Source organism: Aulonocara stuartgranti, assembly GCF_965226115.1.
Source record: "Aulonocara stuartgranti genome assembly, chromosome: 7".
Taxonomy (NCBI): Eukaryota; Metazoa; Chordata; class Actinopteri; order Cichliformes; family Cichlidae; genus Aulonocara; species Aulonocara stuartgranti.
In genome coordinates, this window is record NC_138945.1 from 51,764,070 (window position 1) to 51,785,609 (window position 21,540).

At 39.8% G+C, this 21,540-nt stretch overlaps 1 protein-coding gene and 1 long non-coding RNA gene across 4 annotated transcripts in view; one reads left to right on the forward strand and one right to left on the reverse strand.

The window, feature by feature from the left end:
* The window catches only part of nell2a (neural EGFL like 2a), an 89,844-nt gene that overhangs the window by 29,966 nt on the left and 38,338 nt on the right, over positions 1 to 21,540 (forward strand). For all 3 annotated transcript variants that reach the window (XM_082539765.1, XM_082539767.1, XM_082539766.1), the window contains exon 13: positions 17,614 to 17,739. In XM_082539765.1, the coding sequence (XP_082395891.1) occupies positions 17,614 to 17,739 (126 nt within the window). The remainder of the gene's footprint in view (positions 1 to 17,613; positions 17,740 to 21,540) is intronic.
* LOC309711531 lies at positions 15,031 to 15,409 on the reverse strand. Its single transcript, XR_014278002.1, has 2 exons — positions 15,318 to 15,409; positions 15,031 to 15,241 (listed from the first exon to the last, which is right to left on the reverse strand). It is a non-coding gene; the product is annotated as an uncharacterized lncRNA (long non-coding RNA).

A 21,540-nucleotide genomic window follows, 5' to 3' on the forward strand; every position in this document is an offset into this window, starting at 1 on the left:
ATGAGTAACTTCCCATTGATGCAAATGATAAGGCCGGTTTTGGAGCAACATACTGTATGTCGCCATCAAGATGATGTCTTATTCAAGGACAGCTTTGCTAAACCACATCCTGCATTTCTTTAAACTTTTTGGCCTTGTAATCAAACACTCTTTGAAAATCTTCAGCTTGTTATGAAAAATAGAAAAGAATTAATGGTTCTCATCCTAAAACTCCAATTTTGTTATTTAATGTGTGATGTTTCAAGCACACCTGCTCTTCATCAGACTGTGAAACACAGGGCAGCGGCATCTTATCGCCTGTGACAGGTCACATGATTGACCGTGATTGATAGCAATAACATCTCATCAGAACCGAATCGTGCCTTGTATAGGACAAACAGTTGATAAATAATCTACAGGTCATGCATATTGTAACTCAGATAAAGGTGCCTCAGCAGACAAAAGCACATTATGAAAAAACAAAAACTACAAATTAGGCCCCGAAACCCAGGAGAGTTAAATAATTTGCAAATGACTGCATTCTATTTAAATGTTATACTTTGCTGGTTTTATGCTTAGTTGGTTAAAGTGTCTGTCTTGTAAACAGGAGATCCTGGGTTCAAATCCCAGCAGTGCCTGATTCGTAGTGTTTGTTGTCATTGTTAACAGAAGGTAGATTTCCACAATTTCATGTACAATGACAATAAAGGGCTCTTCTATTCTATTCTGTTCTTTTCTCTCACACAGCCTGGCTTTCATCAGAGTCAGCTTTTTATATTTTTTACCTAAAAAATGGAAACACATGGGAGCATTTTCAAAATATTTTCCCATAAGCCCCTTAGTTGAATTCATGGTCTTTTTTTTCACATAATCCTGTTGTGATGGGAAATGTAATCCTCTCATTATCTGTGTCCACATCAACAATAACTGCTTTTCATAATACAATTCGAGACCCTTGTGTTTGTCTTCTTAGTCAGTAGATTAATTTCTATTATAAAAACAAGCTCAGAGTTTGTATGCGTGCATATGTTATTGGTCTCTCTGTTGGCCATCAGATCGCTCATCACTGAGGTCATGTATTACTAAATGCCTGCAAAGGTTCACAAGTCTGCTGCCTTTCTGCGCTTTTAAGTCAAACACAATGGGATTAATTATATCAGCGCTCTTCCTTTACACAAAGAGACACTGTTTTCCTTTATTGCCTTTTGAACGCCCCACACTTTTAAATTGCCCGACTGAAAAACACTGTCTCCACCTCATTGAGCAGGTCATTTTATGTTGATGGGGAAGCTATGAAAAACATGCTCACAGAGTTCAAACGTTCACCCTAGAAATTGATGGCGCTTCAGATGAATTTCTCATCTGCCATCTTGGTGGAATCTTACCAGATGCGTCATTAAAAAATGATAACTTTATCATCTCCAATGCTATCCTGTACTAAAAAATGTAGCAAACATCATGTAATAACTGCTACCCCTGTGTATCTCTGGCGTTAATGAGCAAACAGGGTATCAAAGTTATTTAGATTAATCTGCTTTTGACCCCGACAGCTGCCCTGTCAATATTCAGCCTTCTTGGTCTTTCTTTTTTTTATTGTGTCTGTGCAGTTTTAGACCCTCAGTCCGTGAGTTCATGCCTACAGTCATCGCTCTCTCTCTAATGTAATCAAGATGTGGCTCAAGTGTCACATAAGAAGACAGGCTTCTTATTTTATTTTTTTTTAAATTGTAACAAGGGTGTAAAATGATTGAGTAGTAGTACTTCACAGCTTCAGTGGATCGCACATTAATTTAGTGATATGAGCAGTTGTCCAGGTAATTAGTCAGAGGGAATCTGCATAATTACAGATACTATCTGACTTAAGTTAATGAGGAGTAATGCTGTGGGTTGCAGGTTGTAATCAAATAGTAAATGCAACCCTCATCCACCATAGCAGTGTATCTCCATGATGTCCTTGAAAACAACATTCAGACAATGGTGGACAATAACGAACATTAACGGCAGCGCCGTTGCTGAGCTGGAACCAGTGTCACAAAAGGTAAGTGTAAACAAATGTGCAACAGGAATAATTTAGCACAGTGCTAAATAATTTGTTTTCTTAAACATTATTGCTGTTGTGTGTTTGTTTACACCTGCCCAGTAATAAATCCCACAGTGGTGGAGGTACTTGCTACTTACTAAACATTAGTTATAGAATATGAAACATTGTACAGCTTCTCAACAGGAGAAAGGAATTTAAAATGCTATACCTAAACCATTACCTTGAAAATATTGCTTATATTGTAGGCAGTACATCAGGAAGATTGTGAGTATGAGTCAGACTGAAGCAAAGGATTTTGTATAATAACAAGAAGACTGAATTTAAACTTTCTGTTGAATTAGTTACATTAAACTTATCTAAACCCCTGTTTTGAAGGCTCGTGTTGAGCTTTTTGGTTGCCTTCATATTTGTATTTTTTAAGTAGACGTTCAAAGTGAGCATCAAGCAAAAATTTAATTATATGCAACATTCACTGACTGGAAGAAATTAGTTTAACATTTAAACCTATTTTCTGCACGTTCCAGCACATAAAATAAAATATTTTTTTGTGTTTACACTCAGTCTTTCAAATAAATGCAAGTAAAACACAACAGAAAATAAATAAAATCAAAGACTAGCGGTCCTGTTGCTCTATTTTCACCTGTATAGCAGGAGTGACGTAGGCGGAGGTTTACCCTGGTGCAGGTGTGCCGCAGCGGTCAGTGGAACAATCCGCGAGTTTCTCTGTGAATTTCACATTACGTGGTAGCGCACTCGGTGCTTGCTCGGAAGTTAAGGGGTTTTCTTCCCACTCAGTGAACAGCGGACACTAATGTTTTTGTCACTTTTTATGGAATCAAACTCAAAGTAAGGTCAGTTCTTCCACGCTTTAAACGCTGCACGCTCATACTCTCTCCCGCACTCGATATATTATCCATTGTTGATCTGCACACAGCTGTTGCCACGAACGTCGCACTTGCTTACGTCACTGTCATGAGACATTCTCGCAAGAAAATCACGGTTTTAGTAACGCAGTAACGCAACGTGCTTACGGGAAAGTAACAGTAATCTAATTACCGTTTTTGCAATAGTAATCCCTTACTTTACTCGTTACTCGAAAAAGTAATCAGATTACAGTAACGCGTTACTGCCCATCTCTGTTGTCCACACAAGAAGTATGTGAAGTAACAATATTATAAAAGCAGGAAAACTCTTGCAAGCATACAGAGGTGTTAGTGTTATAGGCATAAAATATCTGCGCTGACCATCTTAAGACTTTGAATTGATGGAAACTGAGCTTTCTTTTAGGTCCAGGAATGGGTTTCACCTCTCATCCGAGGGACTTCTTCAGTTCTAAGAAGTCCCTCAGATCATGTGACCCTTACGACTCACATGATAATAGGGTGGGTCAACCGCTCTCAGGGCCACCTCAAGTGACAACCCCCCACTGGAGGTTAAATACCTGCTATTCCCCATCAGCTTTTAGAACTGAAGAACCCTCACAGATAAGAGAGAAACGTGTTTATGATCCTAAAGCGAAGCTCGGTTGGCTTCAGTTCAAGCATTTAAGACTACCATAACCTGGCTGACTGACTGTGATATTTACTGACCCTTTCCTGTTAGCTTTCTTCGTGGTATGTTAGGTCTCCTGCTAGCAAACAGTCCACCACAGGTAATGTAGTGAGTTGTAAACACAGACCAAAATAAAATTGAATTAGATCGATCGTGTCTGCTGTCACTGACACTCGGCCTGGCATTTCAAGTTCGGATCAGATTGATGTCCCATCCGAATAACTGATCAGTGCATCATTTATACAGAGTATTCAATGTAACAACAAAGTATCACCTATAAAAGCACAACATTAAGTTCTTATAGGATGCACAATACATTACTATACATAAATAAATGTGGGAAGCATACACATGTAGTGTAAATATCCCAGCAAGTCTTTAATTCATTTCAATTCAATTGAATTTTATTTATTTAGTGCTAAATCACAACAACAGTTACCTTACGGTGTTTTACCTTAATTCAACAGTACAGCTGCTAGCTTGCTACACAACAGATGTAGTTACAGATATTTGTAATTAGTGATTGTTTTTAGGAAGGAAATAAAAGAAATATCCCATTTTCCTAAAAATATATCCAACAAGATAACCAGCATAACAGTGTCACTTAAGCTGAAACAGCTGCAGTATTGTAGTAGTGTGAATTGAAAGACTCAAAAAACATGTTAAAAGTTTGCAGCTTGATTCCTTTTGCTCTTTAGTGATCGCAAGTTTATCACACAAGCTCTTTGAACATTTTCAGCAGTTCATTCTTGTAGAAATAAGGATGTAGCCACCCATGTCATTACCAGCGTAAAAGTGAGTGCAAGCAGACAGACCTGTGCCTCCAACATCAACACTTCAGGCCCCAAGTATTCATCTCCATTCATCTCGAGAGCAGGCTGACTCTTGCTATGAAATTGGATGGCCGTGATTGTGGTTAGTTTTTGCATCAAAGACTGCACAGAGAAACCTGAAATTGAGTCAATTTGATGATGGAGTTCTCTCAAAAGCAATTGATTTTTTCTTCATCTGTCTCTGTACACAGTACATGATTGTGTGTGTGTGTGTGTGTGTGTGTGTGAGTGAGTGATGCTCAGTTCAACAAAAGAATGTTAGTGTTCATGCACCATTTTGTGGCTGCAATGAGATGTAAAGAAAGATGAATGAAACCACCTGCTTTCAATTCTTAATGAGCTTCAATGCAGCAACACTTGTAGGTGGGATTATAATTCAAACTTTAAGGCAATTATTGTATTGAACAAAGTAGGGCGATTAAAAAAACATAAAAGAAAGAAAAGCATGGGTACACAGCATACAAGACTTTATGTATATGTACACATATGCATATTTTTGGGTTATGTCAAACATAACGCCAAAGATCACTAAAAGCAGAAGCAGATACTAGCTCTTTAAAACATTCCTAGGTCAGAGATACGCTCAAAATAGCCGATGAGATCACTTCTGTGTAAATTTTTCATAGAAACAGCAGTAGGGAAAACTCAGGGGGATACTAGCCCTGCCTTTGTGTAAGTCTGTGTGGGTGTGTGTGAAGTTGCATGTATGTGTGTGTGTTTGTCTGTGTGTTTGAGCGCTGAGTTCCCCAACAGAAAAAGAGCCCAGTTTTCTCTCCATCCTATTCTCACAGAGCAGTCAGACTGAAGGCCTATTTTGCTACATGCGTGCATGTGTTTAGGACAGAATTAGACAGAGCGGCGAGCAGTGGAGAAGTGACAGACTGTGTGATTGTCTCTAAATTGAACAATCAGTATAGTTCAACGTGTTGAGATAATGCCATTATTCATCTCAGCATTGTAGAGGACTGCAGGCAGAGAGACATCTCCCATTGTTGTCTGCTTTTTGAAATGCCCTACTTTAGAAATTCACTGTCAGAATTGTGCAAAAATAAGAGCTGTTTGATTTTTTTGGTTGCAATCATATGGGAAATGTTAAAAACGGAACAATATTGTGTTAAATGAAGAAGTGGAGTATGCAACGGGGCTTTGTGTGCATACAATATCGCAGATTGTGGCATTTTATTAACTCACTTTACTCGCTTTACATGCAGGCACAGCCTCATTATTGAATTAATCATGATTTAATGAACCGCATTTAGACAAAAGCACTTCCAGTGTTAAATAGTACAACAAGAAGTGAGGTAACTATATAAGCGTTATGGGGTCATTTGATCCAATTTAAAAGTAAAACACCCTACATGAAAGGTATCTAACCATGAAGATATCAGCCTCTAAGATTTCCGTCTCTACTGCAGCACGGTGCTGGAGAATGGAATTTAACTGGGAATGCTTACGACGCGGAAAGTACAGAAGTATCGGAATAGCAGTAGTCTGTGTTTCATTATAAACAAATCAGCAAAACTAGTGACGTGTTTGCCTCAATGCTTCTGAGTGTCTGGCTTGTCTGTTTTTTGAGCCTGAATTTGTTATTTAGATCAAATGTAACGGATATTTAAAATAGAGGCAAATTCCTAAAACAGCTGTGCATTGAAGTAAACTTAATCTGGAGTGCTCGGGACTCCTATAATCTGTGCATTATTACATATTTGCTGTGATAATGATTGTTTATCTTAGAAGGATGATGTAGAGCAAAAGGATGATGCATTGTAAGAGTGGGACATGTTGACTACTGATGTGGAATTAGAGCAGTAATAATAGTAATAATATAGATATATAAGCCAGGATTTAGGTTCACAGGCAATAGGTGTGGAGTTGTTCCCCTAGCTATCTGTTTGTTTGTTCTTGTGATATTTTGGACACTAAGTACAATTTTACAGCTAGAGAAAAAAACAAAGAAACAATAGTCTGGAAGATAACATTTGAATACATTATATGTGATATTTGGGTGAATTGGTCCTTAAATGCACACAGGATACAGCATATATGAAAACAAGCATGTCAACACATGAACATCAATTACGTACTTGAACAAATTACAATTGTAAACGGGGAAATATAACAACTGTATATAAAAGATGGACATACCGAGAGGAAAATTAACAGTTTCTAAATTTCATGGTAATTTATTTTAATGCAAAGAGACAAAAAAAAATCCAGAAAAAACACATTACATAAAGGTTATAAATTTCATTGACTGTCAAAAAGTATTTTATCCCCAACTCCCACAGACTGTCTACAAGTAATCAATCAGTTACAGATAATCCGGATCTCAACTCATTATACATATAGAGAACACCCATCCACAGAACCAGTTTCTCCCATTCATTTGCAATTACTTGGAAATGAACGAAACATAAAGTCAACAACAATCGCACTCAGTCTGGAGTGTAAGAACTTGCCTCATGGAGTGAGGATGATCACGAGAAAGGTGGTGGATGTGCCCAAAACTACTCGGGAGGAGCTGGGTAATGATCTGAAGCCAGTTGAGACATCAGTCACCAAGAGCACCGTTAATAACAACCCTATATTGTAATGGAATGAAATCTTTCAGAACCCACACGGTCCTCATACTCCTTATACTCCACAAGTACAGAGAAGACTTTGGAGAAAGTCCTGTGGGCAGATGAGACCACAATCAAGCCCTTTGGCGTCAACTCGACCCGCCGTGTTTGGAGGAAGAGAAATGCTCATTTGGAGCCAAGGAACATCATCCTCACAGTCAAGCAAGGAGGTGGAAACATTATGCTTTTGGGCTGTTTTTCTGTTAATGGTACAGGATGACTTCACCACATTGAGGTGATAACGGTTTGGGCCACATACCATACAATTTTAGACGAGAACCACTGTGTACAAACCTGGTGATCAACTACAAGAAACCGCTGTACTTGACAACAAAGGTTTAATTACTATGTCACGTTTTGTTTATTAATCACCTAATTATTCCACTCAATGACATGCAAATCAATTGGTAACTTTTACGTGATGCGCTTTTTTTCCGGATTTCAAGTTGATATTCTGTCTCTCTCCATTAAAATGAAACCACAAAAGAAATTCAACACATCTCGTTTATTTGCGAGCGAGCAGTCTTACAAATTCAGCTGAGAATCGAATAAGTATTTCCCCCCACTGTAAATGACAAAGTGAAGTCACTGTGGAAGCACCTTAATCGCGCACTCTCTCTAATTGCCACCCCACAACAATGGTTGCAAAAAGAAGTCCAATTGTATCGAAGTCTATGAGAAAAGGAACCCACTTCAAAACTGATTTATGAGCGCAGTAAACATTTCCCCGATGAGTTTATGGTCTCCATCAATAATTTGAAATCTGATGTAGTACAATATGATGTTTGTTTTGTAAATGATACTCTTCATTGTTTCAAAACAATAAAGATGATAAAGCAGGGTATGATTTAGTGCATGGCTAGCCTGTGATTGATTGTCCTCCGTTTCTCAGTCAGATTCACCCTTTCAAAGATGGTAGCAGTCAGTTTGTCACAACCAGTTAGCTTGTGCTAATTTTATATTTTTTTGTTAAGAATATTAAAATCAGCAAGGAAAACAAAATTGCACATAACATGTCCTAATGCATATTTTTTAAAAATGATAAAGCAACCACAGGATAATGAGACTGTTGGGCAGAGAACAAAAGCAAGAATTTTAATAATTGATTAAAAAGGACTGGACCACTTGCACGCAGAATGTGTTATCACCCATAAGCCATGAATGTGTGTGTATGTGTGCGCATAGTCGAAGTACACCTTGTGTTTGTGCGCAGACCAATCCCATTGCTGCAGCTGTCTTTTAAATGTCACAAGGTGGCAGCAGGCTAATTGGCACTGACTGAAGAGCACAGCCCGCTCCAAAACCCAATCACTGCTGGGATGAGCCCTGAGCCTTTGGGCTCCCCACCTGCTAGGGCCCTGACCCCCACGCACTTTGATGAATGGCACACATGCACACTCAGGGAAACATATACACATCCTGACTGGTCATGTGTGTTTACCTCTGTGACCCTGCCGAAATGTCACCCACAACAGATGGTACCACCATCACTGGGATAGTTCCCTCCTGTGTAAATAACAGTATCTCAACAAACTCACCCACTACCCTTTAAATGTCACATGGGAGATCACTCCTCTGTGGTTCTTTTCCAGATGGGATCACACTCAGCTCTACTTTTTATCAGTGCGTTACGGTTACTTTGATTTCAGTGAAGAGTCAAAATATTTAAAATTGGGGCTGTTAGAGTAGAGGGAACTCTTTTAAAGCTGAGTAACCACCCCAAGCTATTTTCATGCATCCCACTAAGTAATTACTAGGTACTGTATGCATATTTTAAAAGCAAGTCAATAAACTGCCACATCTTAGAATAACTTTAGAGTTCCCTATTCCAGATAAAATCAAAACTATTCTACAAAGATCCTCATGTAGCTCTCGATACAACCAAAGCTCTGCATTGAAATGCAAAACCCAGGAAAAAAGCAAAACTCAGTACGCAGCAACACATGTTTCAAGACTAAGCATGATCTTCCAATCAGCCTTCCAGAGAGCTCTGATAGCTGTTAATGCTCCTTTGTTAGTGATTGTTTAGACCTCTGGCCTACAGGCTACAAATAGTCACAGAGTGACGTGTGATGGATGATGATGATGCTCGATTGATTTACGCATGGTTGAAAACACTTCCCAGATTAATGACAGCCCTGATGGAGACCAAAGCCCCATTCAGGCTTGCCGCACATAAACAAGGCAGTTTTGTCCATGACATTCACTTGAGTCATTCCAAATTGAAGTGAGTAACGTGTGTGTTTAAAATAACTTTATTGACACACACCTACGTGCACTTCAAGCCTGTTAGATGTTTGCAGGTTCGAGGATCGTTGCAAAATTGGATGAATCTTTATTCCCAGGTGGAAATTCTAAGTTGCTGTTGAATGATGTAGATTGTGTGCAAAAACTGACAAGAGAACAAAAACACATGGTCTAACACACACACCTTCTGGCAACTCTACTTGCAGCGAGGCTCTTCCCAAACAGGTAGGCTTCTAAGTGTTTACAGTGATTGATTACAGTGTGTCTGATATTTAGACGACTGCACTCTCAGAATGATTTATACTCTTGTTGCCTCCTAATGGTATTCTCTCCACTCAGTCTTCTTAATTGGCTCCCGCTCCTACCCAAATTGACAGTGACGTTTTGCATATTTGTTTTGGGTGTTTTCAGGCCGGCTTGTTTAGGAGTGATTGTCCAAATTGGCAAGTTGAAAATGTGCTGAAAACAGTTTTCTGCTGATCTGTAGTTCATCTTTAGGTACCGGCTCAGAAACGAATCATCTTTGTTCCATTTCCAAGAAACGCATTTGACTGTTGTTCTTTCGCACTCTGATTTCCCTACGGGTGTAAATGAAAGCAAGTAATTGTCCCTAAAGATTGGAAAAGTTAAAAACCAGACAGATTTATAAGCACCTCACTTCAGTGTTTCAAAAAAGTACTTTATTTTGAGTAAATTCGTTTCTTGATTAGTTTTTCCCAGGCTCACCTTCCAATACAACTTGCAGCATCACAATGCACAGAGACTCCCCCCACACTAAAACGGGCCTTTTATAACATTCTCCAACGCATTCATCCGTCCACGAGGAACCGAGGCCAACAGTGGAGGTAATCTGCTGAGTGGAACACAGATTGGCCAGCAGGGACAGCTTGTTGTCTATAGCGGTTTTTCTTTTCACTGTAGTACATTTGAAAGGAACTGGCTACTGAGAAATATCAGACAACATCTTGGCAAGCCTGGCTCCTCTGCTGTTTATTGGAAACCATCTGCGTGAGTAAGTGAGCTGGTTAGAGGAAGGAATGAACAGATGAAAAACACAAAAAAGAAAGAGAAAGAGTGGGAGAGGAAAAGAGTCCCTAGTGGAGTGGGACAGAAATGGGGTTCCTTTGTTGGATGTCCAAAGGAAATAGCATTGTTATCTCCCTATTCCTACATCTTGATTATACTGCAGTTTGAAGCAAAGATAGTGACGGTAGTCCCTATTAAAAACTACATGCTATGCAAGCGAGCAGGGATAAGTTGCTATTTCCTATTTACAAACTGTTTGTGTGCTATCACTTAGCAGTAGAGGGAATATTTAAATGTCAACACAACAGCACTTAGTAAGCAGGTTTGTGGTATCATTATCCAAATGAAAGTTGCATTGGAATGCATTTATATTTATATAAACATATATAAAGTTTGGGTACACAGGCATCATCTTTTACTGAGATAGTAGTTGCATTTTGAAAAGTCAATCACTCATCCCAGCATTTCTCATCAACCACGTGCACTTTAGTCACACCCCCTTCACACACACCTTCACATCATGACATTAGACTCTACTAGAGTAGCTTTGCATGATTCACAGTTCAAAATAATCCCCATTTACCTTATAGTGAGCTTTGTTGCAGCCCCTTAGTTTATTAATCGTCTGAAACAAGCTTCTTCTTCTTTTAGCTCCTTTTAAGCTATCTTTTTTCCTGATTGGCTGCCTCTCACAAACAAAAGGTTTGAGCAGCAGACCCAGAGTGCTGTGTCTGTGGTGACTGTATAAAACACATCTTCTCTTTAAGCCATCATATATTGTCGATCGAACAGTAAAGAAGAAGCTCTCTGAAACCAAATGCTTACACATGTCTGCAGCTTCTCCTTACAGCCATTACTTACATCCTTAAGTCATTATTTTGAATTTTGGTGATGCATAATATACATAATAAATATTGTAACAGTATATATACATACCCTTCAATCAGGGTGATTTTGCTGCTTTTTGCTGGCACAAATATTACTCAAAAAACATTTTGTATCTTTTTATTGTTCATATTTTCCTAAATAAGTGACTTGCACATTATCTCATTGTGTGGCAGCAGGAAGTAAAAGACACATCCTTCTCTAAGCATGGGAGATATATTTCTTGTCTAGACAATGCAAAGCTATTCCTTCTCCTCAGATATGACTATGATTGATTCAGTTGTTATGCATGAATATACAAAGATGAAAAAAAGAAAGAAAGCACAGCCACTTTCGAGCCATCAGTCGCTGTGTGGCAACAGATTGACCCCGAGCACTCCGTTCAGTGATAAAGGCTGCAGCTGACTCCTGGCCAACCTTCTTTGCCTAGTGCATCACGTATGTCCATGTGACAAGCCAATCAGGAAAATGGAGTGCATTAATGGAGATGGAGATGGTTTCTCTCCCCCACGCAGTCACACTATGCCCCTCATCATCTCACCCCCTAACATATTGTTTTAACATACGTAACTGCTGTCACCAGGGGCAGGATGGATGGTTATACTTAATAGGCTCTAAATCAAAGCTGCACTATGGACGGCCAATCAGAAAGTGGGAAGCTGTCACCAGATCCGTGCTCAAGGTTACTGCTGCAATAGTGAACACACTGAATTTTTCTTCCACTGCCTCTTCAGTTAATACCTTTTGGTGCCTTCTCTCCAGTTCTGTTTCTCTGCCATCTAAAGTCTCAATTGTTCACTCTCTAAGACACACTACACCATTTCACAACTTTTTTTTAAACTTTCTCACTCTGTATGTTTATTCTACAGGTTTACCTGCTCTTTTCTTCCAACCATCTTCTTTATCTCTCTCACTTCTCAATCTCAGTCGTTCGCTCTTTGTCCCTATCTGTCTCATCTCATCGGCTCTGCATTATAGCTTCTTGTACCTTTGTTTCTAATCCAGTTCTTCTACTAACCTGCCCTTTTATCTGCACCTTCTCTTTTGCTTTCCATTTTCTTCCTGCCTTCATCACCTCCCTTTGTTTTCCTTTTTCTTTCAGAGCTAGTAAAGGTTTGGCCTCCATCCATATAGTGAAGGACGCATGCACCTTCATAGGTGGTTTGTGATTGTCTTCTTGCTTTATTTATCCGGGAAGCCTCTGAATAGCTTAAGGCAGCAAGTATTGATGGAACTGTGAAAGGAAGAACACCAAGTAAATGTGAATGCAACAGTTGTAGGCAGGTGTTGAGCTCTTATTTTGCGGGGTGTGGGCGGTGCGCTACCCAAGGACACGCAAGCTGAGTGAATGCCAATGCAAATCTATTGAAATTCAATTTGAAGTGCTCTTCGCTACAGCATCTGGCACAGAACATATTCAGCGGTTTTGTATCCTTTTGCTCACTTATAGACACTGAATACACAGAATTAATAATAAATTGGTAATGTCAAGAACTATAGAACTTGTCTCTCATAAATTGTTTTCAATTGACCTGTATTGTCAGTAGAAATAAAGCCCTGATGGATGTAACATGGCTGAGTTTGTTCAGTTTGACTGAATTGCATTTGATTGCATCACATTATCTAGATTATTTTGTTTACCCTGGCAGTATTTTGCATCTTCTGTCTGAAGGTTTGGCATGCAGTTTAGAACCCAGGAATAGCTGTTGCCTTAGCAACAGCTAATATGGATCCAAAATTGGAATCATGAGAGTGAGAAGGAAAAACAAAGGACAATCTAATAAATTATGATCTTGAAGCTGCACTAGCAAAGTTTCTTCTATTAATTATCATGAAGCATAAAGCCGCCAAAAACAAAGCCACGGCATTGGTTAATGAAGTTGTCATGGTAACATGTTAGGGAATAATTGTTTACACATCCAACTAAGACAGAGTAGCTAGAGTTCCAGAGAGCTGAATGGATGAATCAGTGCTTTCTATTTAGATAAATGGCTGACAAATAAAAGCTTGGACGTCATCTTCCAAGATAGCCAGCTGACTGCGGTCATAAAAAATAACAACAGCTTTAAGTCAACCTAACTCAAAAATAGCTCTCAAGTCGTCATACTCTACCCCATACACACAAACATTTGTGTGTAAATGATGCTCAGTGGAATGATTGTTTTTCATTCCTTATGGAAAAATTTATCTTCTTAAATTATGTCAGTATATGCTATTGATCTCATGAGAAAATGTCTTCCAAACGCTAAGAAGCCTTTCCTGCTTGGAATAACAGATGCCCAAGGCTAAAGTGGTCTTTGTATTACTGACCATATGACAGAGTAAGACTTGGATGTCCTAATCCCACAGTGATACTTCTGAGCTATTAAACGTCCACTGCTGCGTTTCAGTTTTGAAAAAAAACCCCACCTAATAATCCTGTTGCACTGGTTATGATGAATTATATAATACTGATCTGGCCAGGGGGTGTTAATCAGTTTCAGCTGCTTTTGTAATAATGAGATGAACAAAAGGTGCACTAGAGGTGCAATAATGAGATACCCCCCCTAAACGGGAATGGTTTACAGGTGGAGGCCACTGACATTTTTCCCTCCTCATCTTTTCTGACTGTTTTTTTTAAACTGTTTTTGGAGTTGGCTAGGGTCAGTGTCGCTACTGGCTGCATGAAGTGATGCCTGGAGCCTACAGATTTGCACAGGTAGTCCAGAGTATCCTCCAGGATGGCATATCAGTACGTGCCATTGTCAGAAGGTTTGCTGTGTCATCCAGCACAGTCTCAGGAGGATACAGGAGATTTCAGGAGACAAGCTATTACTCTAGGAGAGCTGGACAGGGCTGTAGCGGGTCCATAGAATACCACAATTGGCAAGTCCACCACTGGTGCCCTGTGCTTATCACAGGTGAAAGCAGGATCACCCTGAGCACGTGTGACATACCATGGAGCCATGTTATGCTGCCTGTAACATCATTTAGCATGACCAGTTGGGTTGTGGGTCTAAGATGATCTGGGGAGGCATAGCCAAGACCTTAACAGTCTAGGCAAAAGCACCTGACTGCCATTAGATATTGTGATGTAATCCTTGGACCCAACGCTGCTCACGAGAGTATATACAGAAGGCAGGAACTCATACCCATTACTGCAGCAGTGGGCAACTCCAGGCCTTGAGGGCAGGTGTCCTGCAGGTTTTAGATCTCACCCTGGTACAACACACCTGAATCAAATGATTAGTTATTTACCAGGCCTCTGGAGAACTTCAAGACATATTAAGGAGGTCATTTAGCCATTTGAATCAGCTGTGTTGGATCAAGGACACCTCTAAAACCTGCAGGCCACCGGCACTCGAGGCCTGGAGTTCCCCACCCCTGCATTACTGGTTCCCATGCTTGCCTGACCTAAATCCAATTGTTCACATCTGGGACATTGTGAAGTTGCACCTCAGGCTGTCCAGGAGCTCAGTGATGCCCTGGTCTACATTTTGGAGGAGATCCCCCAGAACACAATCCACTGTCTCATTAGGAGCATTCCTACAAGTACAAAGTTGATATTTAACACTAACACAGTGAAAAAGTGTAACTCTAACCTTTATTTGAGACTAGAAAATAGAGAGATATAGCAAAATGGCAAATATATATTCAGTACATAAACAAGAATAAACAAAGATAAATGCAAATAATATGTATAGCCAGACAAAGCCACACAGAGCCCAAGAGTTGATGGCAGAGCAGATATTTGAAGTTAAATGTCAGCCATTGAGATGGATCATTCAAGTTGTACAATTCTCTGTAATATATTTTTAAACAGTCTTTGTCACGGGAGTGGAACGGACTCAGGCGCAGACTGAGGTAGCACAGTTCAACGACACTTTATTAATCACACTGGTGCACTATATACACGTGAAGGGGGGGGAAACACCAGGGTCCCGGGGATCACTTGGCTGGGGAGACACACTTCTTCGCACTCGCTCTGCTCCTCGTCCAAACAGTCTCCACACAAGCAGCTCAGCTCACTCTCCTACTCACGGGGTCCAGGGGTCACAAAAGGGCTGATCCAGGTAAACCTGTTTACACAGACGAGGGTAAGTCGAAGGCAAACACGGGAACAGTAGAATCGCAAGGAAGCCAGGCAATACTAACGAGAGTTACTCAATATTCCAGCGACGAACAGCTCAGAGCCCCAGCCTTAAGAGCCAGAGAACTGCAATCCGCTCGAGATCAGCTGCAGGTGCGTGGGCCAAGGGCAGGAGCCCAATCAGAGCTCCGCCCAGGCAGACAGGTAGGAGAGACAGAGTGAGAGAAAAACAACAAACACTTGTGGCCACACTGGGCTGGCCGGGGAGGCACAGGGACCATGACAGTCTTAAATTATTTTCTAGATGGCAGTTGCTTTAAAATTTGAGGAGTGCTGATATACCGAGGTAGCTTTTGGAGGAGATCTTTATAAATAAAAATGACAGAGTGTGGGTTCTGTTCTTGTTGCCAGCCTGCTTTTTTCATAGGTTGCACAGTGATGAGTGTGAAATTTATCCCCTGTAATGAAATGCACAGCACAATGATAAACTGTATCAAGGTGTTCGAGGTAGAGTGAGTAGCATGAGAATGAGTCAAGCATGGACACGATGCTCGTCTGTGCGATCATGTCCCTGTCCTGAAAGCACGGAAACATGTTTCATTCAAATTTACGAGAACAATTCTTATTCACCGTTGGTGTGAAGAGGTTCGATGTTGCAAATAAGAAATGTAAATCCAGTGCAATACGGTCGCATTGTAAGAAAATACCTAAAACGCTTAGACAGCCAAGTTATGCCCTAACAGGTGCTGCTCATTTTGCTCAATTAGACCTCTGTGGAGCCTCTGCATACACAGTCCTTTATTGACATCACTCCCATTGCAGCTGTTATCCCACTGTTATTATCATTGTTTTTTGTACACAGTGTTATTTGACTATCTCTGCTAAGCTTAGGAGAGGCTTAATCACACAGGATGAGTAAAAATGTATTTGTTTATGTGCACACCTTTTAAATGAACTTCTCCAGTGGAGTGGTTCTGTGTAAAAAGTGGTCAAAGCACTGAGATCATCTGAGTGAGTGGGAAAAATGCAGACAAGCCGCTTTGTGCAATGATTCATTTTCACTGATTGAAAATCGAGCATTGCAATCTTAAGTGTTTCAATCCCCACCTCTTATAGACCCTCTGCATCTTTGTGACAAAGTGGCTAGGACAGAATTCATTTGCTATTTGTCACTTGCATATATTGTTATTTTGTGTTCTGTTATTTTACAGTCAGCCATAATGCTTTAATTTAGACATTGTTGGTGTAACTTCTCTTAACACACAATATTCCGGGTTTTGTTTGTGGTAGCAGTAGTTACATCCTTTACATCCATGCATGTGTTTTAAAGCAAACACTACTAACCATCAGATCATCTGAATTCTCTTCTGTTTACAGGCACATGTCTGGTAAATGATGTTTCTTTATGTTGCTTTGGTTATACTTACCATGGTGTCCATGTTGTGCATTCAGGTCCTATATGTGAGACAGGTGTATGGGAAGGGCCGCCCACTACTTCCTGTTTATATAGGGTCATGAGGTCAATGATTGCATCACTGGGTGTAACCAAATGGAGGATTTTTCATTTTGTATAGTATTGTTTGTTTTCTTTAAAGTAGCCTTTTGAGTTATATTGTATGCAGTGTTTTACTTTACAAACTATTTAGTTGAGTAAATGAGTTTGTCAGTTTCTTGCATGACTTTATTCCTGTTCTTTGTTTAGAATTGTATTATTTGGTTTGACCTATTTTGTTTCAATGGTAGGGATTAACGAGGTCGGGTGTGGGCAAAGTCTTGTATAAAGCCAGTGGGATTTTTGCATGCCTGATTGATTGTTTTATGGTAAAAGGGAGATGCCAGCAATAAAATATGCTTAAAAAGAACTTCAATCGTCTGCTAATGATATTTACTTATCACCTTCCTTGCTGCTTAAGTTATGCTACATCACAATCTTGACCTCTGTCTCCCACTAATGAATTCAAATTCGTTTCTCAGTGGCTCTACGTGTGCAAAGTATTTAGGCCTACTAAAGGCCTAAGTACAGCAAGGAGGCTAAGTTTAACAGCGATGTACATGAGCTTCTTTTATGCTGAAAATCAAACCTAAGAAAAACCTAAGAAAAAAAACAAATGATTTCTTTCAGCAAGTGTCCAGAAAAAATATATGATTATGTTCAAGTGACAATTAATAGTAATATACAACACCCCAGATAATAGTAATCAATAGACCATCAGCCTTCAGCATGGGACATAACTGCTTGTTTTTTTATCTGGCCAGTAATTTCATTAGTTTTCAATTGAAAGAATTCTCAGTGAGCAACCCACATCTCATTTAGCTTTGTTCTCACCCCTTCTCTGCTTTTCTCTCTCCCCCTCTCTTCAGATATTGATGAGTGCGCTGAAGGAAAGCACTACTGCAGGGAGAACACCATGTGCGTTAACACCCCTGGTTCCTTTATGTGTATCTGCCATACGGGCTACATCAGGATCGATGACTATTCCTGCACAGGTGAGTTCGTATGCTAGCCTTTTGACAGTCAAGTACACAAAGTTCTGGTTTCATTCTACTTCTCTGTTTCAGCTATTTTGTGAAGACATTTATGAGACCTTCAAATCATATGCACAAGGATAATGCCTTTGCATGGGCGTGAACAATCTGTCTGCATACTTACAGCAAGTTACTGCCAGCTAGAAATGATTTCATTAACATCTTTAGTCATGCACTGGAGGATGGTATTATGGTATTTTATGTCGTAATAAGTACTTCAGCCAAAAGCTGCACAGAAGTCTGGAGATATAGAAGAGCAAGAGTCAGCCAGTGCCAGCAAGAGTCAGTTCAGACATAAACATTGTGAGTTATCAGCAATGTTTGACAGAATGAGGAAGCTGTGTAATATAAAAAAATCATGTAATGACAGGAAGACATAGGTATCAAGCAATACCTGCAAAACATGTTGTAAAGCTTTGCCATGCGCTACGCCTCCTCTAACTTTTTCTGTCACATCCCAGATGGTGGCTGGTTAGACACGTGTCTGCAAATCTGCCACTTGATGTGCATGTGGAAGGATAAATGTCAGAATTTCATTTGTACACCTTGGTCACTTAACATCTACAGTCACACTATGGTAAACAGTGGCTGGAGACCGCGGCATGACCAGGGTTGAGACAGCATGCAGTCAACTGCCATCTTTGAATCAAGTTTGGTGCTACGAGTTTGCTACGAGTGAACTGAAGTTACCTATTACATGCAATGTGTTTGTGATGATGAAGCATTTTACTGTGATAAATCAACAAAAATCACAGACGTGTTGTGTCTATCTAAATATACAGAAATTTAGATTACTTGCATTCAGAGTGAGTTCTGAAAAATTCTGAAATTCCTCTAAAGATAGTGACATAGTTGCAGCAAAATGACCTATGCACTGTATAAGAATTTTACCAGCTGGTAACCAGTTGCAACCACAACCACATGCAACCACAGATGCATTGTAGATGAATTGCGCTTATCAGTGCAGACTGACTTTGATTGATTGCAACATGTTGGCAATCTGTCTACATTTACAAATGAAGTAGAAATTATTTGCAATTACCAAACGCTGGCTAATCTGTCTGAGAATGACTGAGTCAATCCAAGTCAAACTGGTTTGGAGATCAGTTGGCTCCCACAAAGCAACCTGAGCAATTGCCTTGTAATTGAAAGTAGTCCCTCAGAGGTCAGGCATGCAACACCCTCATCCCCTGGGAGACCAGCTGGTTGCCACAACTACTGCCACAACTACCAACCCCCTGAGTGACCGTGGCTCAGGGGGTTGGGAAGCGTATCTGTAACCGGAAGGTGGCCGGTTCGATCCCCGGGTTCTCTGTCTTGGTCGTTGTGTCCTTGGGCAAGGCACTTTTCCCTACCGCCTACTGGTGTTGGCCAGAGGAGCTGATGGCGCGATATGACAGCCTCGCTTCTGTCAGTCTGCCCCAGGGCAGCTGTGGCTACAACCGTAGCTTGCCTCCACCAGTGTGTGAATGCGAGACTGAATGAATAGTGGCATTGTAAAGCGCTTTGGGTGCCTTGAAAAGCGCTATATAAATGCAATCCATTATTATTATTATTACTTGCAGCCAATCACTAGATGTGAATAAAATTCCAACTTAGTCGCAAGGAGGTTAGCATCCTATTATTGCTTTAGTTTAGCTGAGCTGTATCCCACAGTGATAGAGAACACAACCATGGAACACTTAGTATTAGCCTGACTGCTTGATACTATAAGTCAGCACAAGCTGATAGCAAAGAAAACACTGACAGCTGAGACGAAGTGTTAAATCAATTTTCAGTTGCCTTGAATTAATAGAGATTACAAATTCTGTCTTTGTTAAAACTTCAGCTTTGTCAAACTGCAAAAGTAATTACATATATATATATATATATATATATATATATATATGTTTTATATATATATATATATATATATATATATATATATATATATATTTATGATATAGAAAAACTTTCCATCTTTCAACCCTATTATACTGTCAGTTGTTTGTTATATAACATATTTACAACTCCAAACTTTTTCTAAAGGATTCCAATAGTTGGCTCAGACTTTATCCTCACACTAAGCAAAAAAAGAGGAAGGCTGTCTTCTTTGTGTGTATGTGTGTGTGCAGTCTTCATATGGTGTGTGAATGTACTCTGTGTATGTGTATATGTGTGAGGAGAAAAACGCCAAAGAGAACCTGAGAAACAGCAAACCTGTACGTGGAGGCGGCAGATCCGTTTGTTCGTGATCAAAGTTGGAACCAAAGTCATTTTCAAAAGATTGCGTGGATGATTTGCATTCTTTCTTATATGTCCGTATTATATGTAGAAAGAATGTCTTTGTGTAGCACTGCTGGTCATACCAGCTGGTCATTTTCTACTAGATGGATGCACTGTTGTATGTAAGAGAAATAGAGGCACGTCACATCATTTTATTTTGATATTCCATCGTGCAAAAGCACAACAAAGGAGTAATTTATCTACATTTTTTAAAAAGCCACATTTGCACATGTACTTAGCCAAGAGAAAACACAACATTTATGGATTCAAGGTCCAGACAATGGAAGCTTAAGGCAGTGCTTTAGAGAAGGAGCTCCTACCAGGAGGCAGTTCGGTTTGCTAACCCGCCACTTGCCTTGTAGTGTTTGTAATATTATTATTATTGATATTTATGCTCTCACTGTCTTAGCCCCGAAGCCATGGATGTTCCCTAGATATGCACTGTGTACACTCAGTTGAAGATCATGAAATTATTGGCAATTTTTCAGTTTCTAAATCTAATGAATGTTCTGTATTTTAACCCTGAGGGGGGCAAATTTCCCAAATGTGATCAAGATTTGCAAATTTGTACAATATTTTTTTTGCACTCAGTCAAAAAATAACATAATAATGAAAGCCAACTGAAATATTTATATATATGAATTTCACTTGGCACAACTGATATATTATTATTAATATTATGTAGTATCCAGTAACCTTTGAAAGAAAATTAAACAACAAAAATCAGTGGACAAAGAGGTGAAAAGATTCTGCAGTGTCAGAGATTTACTCAAATGTGAAGAATGCTGCAGGAATATGGGAAGTCATATTTTAAATGGATTATGTAAAAGCTCACCTCTATGTGTCACTTTTAAAATACCATGTGCACATCCACACTTAAGAATAGAATATAAAGGGGGAAAAAATCAGTAATCCTTTTATGATGTAATGTCCCTGTCCTTCTACGCAACTGACACAATGTCATTCATCAGGGATGAGCAGCAGATCTGCCTCATTCCTCAGCAGTTGTTTGCAGCTTGTGATACACGATGCTAAGTAGCTCCCTCTGCGCATCATTTCCGAAGAGGAGGCAACATGCTGCATTTCCTCTGTGCCTGTAATTAAAAACGCAATTTGCACCAATGCAAACGAACTCAGTGGCAGCACAGCGAAGGAGCTGGCAGATTTAGGCTCGCAGACTTCCTGCTGTGCCATTGGAGTTTGAATTAAAGCTGTGAGACTCAGCAACATGATGACTTTGAAACCTCCCATTTCCTGTTCCATTCCTAGCTGTAGTTTCTCTCTTACTTTATTAATGGAAATCAGGGAATGACAGAGCAAAGTTACTTTTTTTTCCCCCAAGTGTTTTTAAAAACAGGCATAAACAAGTTAAAGTTGAGAATGAGGAATAGCATTTTTGCGGCCGCAACAAAAGCACATTCATCTTTTTTGTCTTGTGCGCTTGTGATTTATTTAGAGAAAGAAACATCCTCGCTTACTCAGTCGTTTTTCCACATT